A 5,547-nucleotide genomic window follows, 5' to 3' on the forward strand; every position below is an offset into this window, starting at 1 on the left:
GATCCAACGTTAATGCCACGCACCCACCCACCCACCCACTTACTTACCCCTTGTGTGCACAGTTGGTAACTGAGCATGGCCAACATAACACTGACATAACTTTGACACTTAACACCACAAAATATAGAAATAACCAATGGTTACAGTTACTACAAAAGCCAAACTGTCTCCCTCTCCAAATTAAGTATTTAATAGCTTCACTACTTTAGATAGGCTATTTAATGCAACGCAAAAAAAAAAAAAAAAAAAAAAAAAAAAAAAAAACCTACTACTACTACTACTACTGTTTAAAATTCCAGTAAAACAAGAAAATGGAACAGATAGAAAGCTTATCGGTGTTTTTATTATTTTTAAAAAAGATTTTCTTTTCATATTATGAATTTAAGTAAGATACTAAGCATCAAGTAAAAAGACAGGCACAAAGATAACCTGAAGGAGGGAGGGAGGGAGGCCATTTGAAGCCAGTTGGATTGCAAAGGCAGCTGTCCAGGGAAGAACAGAAAGGCCTAAATTGTGCAATTGCCAATGGCCTATTAATGCAGAAATAGAATGGAGTAAGCTTTAGCTACTCTACAAAGCCACAGGAAACGGCCCTTCCTTAATATAACAGCTTACCTCTCCTCACCAGTTGGGACAGCTGTGAGATGGATGAGACTAGACTATGACAACTTGGGATGTAAACAGAAAATGCAACCCTGCCAAATTTCAGACCCCAACTTTACCCTCCCGGCGCAAAAACAAACAAACAAACAAAAAACTCATAATGAAATAAAGAAAATCAAACCCAAAACAAGAAGCAAGAGTAGTCTGGAGTGTTCTAGTCTTGCACTTGTTTTAGGGTATGTAATGGAATGTTATGTGTGTGGTTTTTAGTAATGGGGTGGGTAATGGTCACTAGCAGAGCAGATGGCAAAAACTGTATAGAGGATAGTATCAGAAGAGTTTATGACCACAGAAAAATGGCTGACAACTACAGACAATTTCCTCCTTAATATTCAATTATAAAATTGAAAGGAAGTAAAAAGAAGCTTTGAAATTTCTTTTAAATTCAAATTTATCTGAAAGGGATATCTCACTTCAAGTTTAAAATAAAGAAAAATCTAAACCCCAAATTATTCCTGACTAATTCCCAATAGAGAACACCCACCCAATTTGTTATTCTTTTCCCTGCTATGCCTGGCAGAAACTGCCATGCTAGGCTAGACTTTCACAGAGGAAGCAATCAATGCAATTCTGTTCATCAGCCAATAAATGGATGTGGTCAAAAATATTAAGTGCCAGAGGCACCACTGCCTGCAAGAAGTACAGTTTGTTATATTGCTTACAATGCAGTATTTTATCCAGCCTCTTCCAGCCAAGGACCTGTAAACGGGAGTCTGTTCCAAAACCTTCCTCCTCTTCCAGTTGTCTGTGCAATGTATTGGCACTGTTCTGCTGGGCTGTCAAAAAAACTGGTTTAGAGATGCAGCTCTTCAGTCAGGTTCTGCGCCAGTTCTAACCATGTAAATTTAATTCATTTTCTGATAATCAGAAAAGAGGGGTGGGGTATAGAGAAAGAGGGCCAAAGAATTCTTTGCAATAGGAGCTTACCATAATATTCCATGTTTAATTATTAGAACCAGGGCTTATCTAAATTGATCTGGTGAGATCTCAGGCCCAACCAGTCAAGTGTACACATCCCCAAACCACTCTCATAACAAAACTTGTATCAAACATCTTATTGACCATTTCAGCAAAAAACGAGACAAGCCAAAGGGCAACTAGGACCAAAGTCCCACCTCTTTAGAACGGTTCCTCCACCCACTGGGGAGAACCAGAATCTTAAGAACCGCTATTGGAGAAGAGGGCAACAGGGAAAAGTAAAATAGGAAAAGGATAAGAAAGAGATTACATTTTGGTATACGCTATGCTCTCCTAGTTCTCTGAGTAAGTCTTTGGTATATTTAAACAATTGTAAATTCATGCATAAAATGAAATGAATAGGAGCTAATGCAATGAGGTATTCCTGCCCTCCAGGCAAAAAAGCAGGGGCAGGGAACAAAAAGAAATCCCTGTATTCTGAAGAATACACTGAGCTGAGGTACAAAGAGGGATGTGAGATACACAATGTGAGATGTTACAGAAGCACTTTTGAGCCAAAGCTAATCATGCAGGGCAGGAAACGATGTTCTAAGGAATGCAGAGCTGAAGCCACTGTATGTTTTTGCGAAACAAAGGATGAACCTTGTGTAAATTCTCAGTCTTGGCAGTACTTATTGCAATTCATGTAAAGGATGAACAAAGAGGATGATAGCATTTACATTTGTATCACAATTTATTTACCATTTGAAGAAATGAATACACTCACTGGTATATGTCATGCATATATCCATACTGTCAAATGGTTAGAACAGATCTAATAACACTGATTCAAAAGTCCTGCTTCCCCAAACCACTGGAATTTGAGAATTTAATTAGTGAAATTCAATTTACTCCTAAAATAATTGTACTTTACTCTTACCTGAATTTTGAAAAGTACAACTAACAAAAATTAAGAGCTGAAATGAAGAAAACTTGAATGCAGCCAGACTTAAAAATCATGCTACAGAGAAGTATTAAAAAGGGGTGGGGAGTTAAAAGCTCCACTTCTTCTTTTCTCAATGAATTTAATTATTACTATAGGTAAGATCTGAAAATGCAAAGCTAACAAATAATAGTAGCAGTAGTAATAATAAATCATCTTTGGAACAAAGTTCCAAAATTCAGTAAAAGTATCTGCCAACGAAACCCAAGCCACTACATACACAAACATAGGTAGAGAATATAATTTAGTACAAGTTTCTGCTTACTTACCGGAGAACGGGTTTGAGGTTGTGAATTCATTGTCTGAGGGGCTTGAGGGTATACCAGCGTGGTTGGACCTGCATTCTGTCCAGAGGGATAAGGGGTCTGTCAAAGAATGGCAAGAACAATATAATATTTTGAAAAAGCACTGCATGGCAATTCAAGATGTTTAAAAAAAAAGTTTACAGAACTGGTTACTAATGTGGTTTACAGTTCTACTTTTTAAAAATTTAACTTTATCACAATATCCAGTAACTGTAAATCAGTGCAGTTCCTTCTTTTTTTTTTTAATTAATGAACTGGGGTCTCACTCTGTCACCCAGGCTGGAATGCAGTGGCATTATCATGGCTTGCCACAGCCTCAAACTCATGGGTTTAAGTGGATCCTCTCTTCTCAGCCTCCGGAGTAGCTGGGACTACAGGCACACAGCACGGTGCTGAACTAATTTCCCCCCCCCCCCAGAGACAGGGTCTCACTTTGTTGCCCAGGCTGGGCTCAAACTCCAGGCCTGAAGCAATCCTCCTGCCTTGGCTTCCCAAAGCGCCTAAACAACTTTTTTATCTTACTTTTTAAAGAGATAAGAGTCCTGGCATTTGCCCCGGCTAGTCTTGAACTCCAGGGCTCAACAGATCCACTCACCTCATCCTTTTGAGTAGCTGGAACTACAGGCAAGAGCTTTCTTGCCAGCTAGTGTAGCACTTTTTAAGTTACCATAACTCTCATGATAAAAGGACATCAGCAACCCAAAATCTAGATGCAACCATTTTTCTTTTTTTTTGTGCATTAAGGCATTTTATATACAAGTAAGTATTACATTGCTAGAAAAAGAATCCCAGAATTTTCCCTTCTGTGTGTTTCACCTTACTTTTTCATGGTGTATGATGCCAGCTAAGGTTGTCAGTACAATGAAACAAAACTGACAGGGCGAGAGCAGATTATTCTGCCACTTTTTTCTAGATCTTTGAGTTGCACATCCTATCTGAGGCTGATCACTCCACACTTGTTTAACCTGCCTGTGAGGTTCACAACAATTTTCCCTGCTCTCGAATCATCAATGATTCCAAATTTGTCAATGTATGCATGCTTCATCATCATGGTTAGAAATAGGAAATCATGACCTAGTAAGAATCTGGTGGTTACCTTTCTATTCAGCATTGCTGATGCTCCAGAAGGCATCAACGAGAACATTCATATACACGATTACGGCAGCACAAAAAGATGAAGGAAAGACTAGGTGCAATTATTTGAAATTATCAGTGCAAAGAGGACCTACTGTGAATTCAACTAGTTCTGAAATAGTCCAAACCATAAACAAAATCAAACATGGATGAGAGAACTTGCTATTGCTATGGTGTGCTTTCCTTGTGGAAGACATCTCAGAGCCACAGTTAGTGGTCCACACAGTTAACTGTTATGTACTGTTGTAATTTTCTGAAGGCTTACATACCTTAATCCTTTTACACGATCCCATAAAAATCAACAACCAGTAAGAACCTTATACAAAACCTTAGAATAAGTGATAATGTAATACACATAGCTAATTTACCATATATTTTCTGAAAATAAAAACATAATCTTTTCATCGTAAATCCATGACAAAAGTTATAGACTAATATACTGTGTGCTACTGAATTTAAAAAAAAATGGTTGTAACATATTTGAAATGAAATGCCACCACTGAAACAATGGACATATAACCACAAGACTTGGACTTGCTACTGAATAGTGGTGTTAGTTTGGGCAACTCATGCCCACAAATGCAAAAAGGAACACACCTACCTCACAAGGCAGTTTGTGAAGATTAAACAAGATAAAGGAAAATAGTCCACAATCACCTTTATATACCCGAAATTAAGGACTGAAAAATTTAAGTATCTTACCTAAGATAACAAAGTAAATAATATATCTAGAAAGTATTATAATTTTGCTTTTTATTTTTTATATTTTAACTTTATTTTTTTGAGACAGAGTTTCACTCTCGTGTTGCCCAGGCTGGAGTACAACGGCACGATCTCGGCTCACCACAACCTCCGCCTCCCAGGTTCAGCCTTCCGAGTAGCTGCACCACGCCTGGCTAATTTTGTATTTTTAGTAGAGGCAGAGTTTCTCCATTTTGGTCAGGATGGTCTCAAACTCCAAATCTCAGGTGATCCACCCACCTCAGCATCCCAAAGGGCTGGGATTACAGACGTGAGCTACCCCGCCCCGCCACTTTTAAAAAGAAGTTTATACAATTTTTGGCATCTGTTGACCATTTAATGTTCGGCTGGGATCACCAATTTTAAAGAAAATACTTGACAGGATTCATCATACCTTCCAAATTAAAAAAACAAAAATTTTTTTTAAAAAGTATGTACTATGTCACTGAGTCATATGAAACAAAATTAATGGCTTCATATTAGACACAGAGGCTATCTGGCAATCTTTCAACATAGTAATCTATACAGCCATCTCTGTAGTGGACACAAAAGTTCAACATCAGATTGATTTCCTTTCCTACACTAGTTCTATTAAATCTAGCCACCAACCTAAAAACATGGCAGTAAAGAATCTCATGTCTATCAAATAATTAATAAATGGATCAAACAAGACCTAAAAATTATTCAACTTTTCTTATCAAGGATTATTTTCAGCACTGTTTCAGACACAACGTTTACGTGTATGTATCACATTCAAACTATGAAAGGCTGGAAGTTTGACTATTTTAACTTAAGAAAACATGG

The 5,547-nt window shown here is 37.7% G+C and overlaps 1 protein-coding gene across 15 annotated transcripts in view; it reads right to left on the bottom strand.

The window, feature by feature from the left end:
- EIF4G3 (eukaryotic translation initiation factor 4 gamma 3) overlaps positions 1 to 4,780 on the bottom strand; it is a 206,002-nt gene extending 201,222 nt beyond the window's left edge. For 4 of the 15 annotated variants that reach the window (XM_032301191.1, XM_032301190.1, XM_032301188.1 and 1 more), the window contains exons 1-3: positions 3,965 to 4,754; positions 2,833 to 2,928; positions 1,326 to 1,439 (exon numbers count right to left, since the gene is read on the bottom strand). In XM_032301191.1, the coding sequence (XP_032157082.1) occupies positions 1,326 to 1,439; positions 2,833 to 2,928; positions 3,965 to 4,012 (258 nt within the window). In that variant the 5' untranslated portion in view covers positions 4,013 to 4,754. Of the gene's footprint in view, positions 1 to 1,325; positions 1,452 to 2,832; positions 3,116 to 3,964 lie in introns of those variants that run through there. The other 11 variants (XM_032301186.1, XM_032301185.1, XM_032301193.1 and 8 more) reach the window with 8 other exon arrangements.
- Between the last annotated feature and the right edge of the window lie 767 nt (positions 4,781 to 5,547).

Source organism: Sapajus apella, unplaced genomic scaffold, assembly GCF_009761245.1.
Source record: "Sapajus apella isolate SASKATOON/1434 unplaced genomic scaffold, GSC_monkey_1.0 scaffold43, whole genome shotgun sequence".
Taxonomy (NCBI): Eukaryota; Metazoa; Chordata; class Mammalia; order Primates; family Cebidae; genus Sapajus; species Sapajus apella.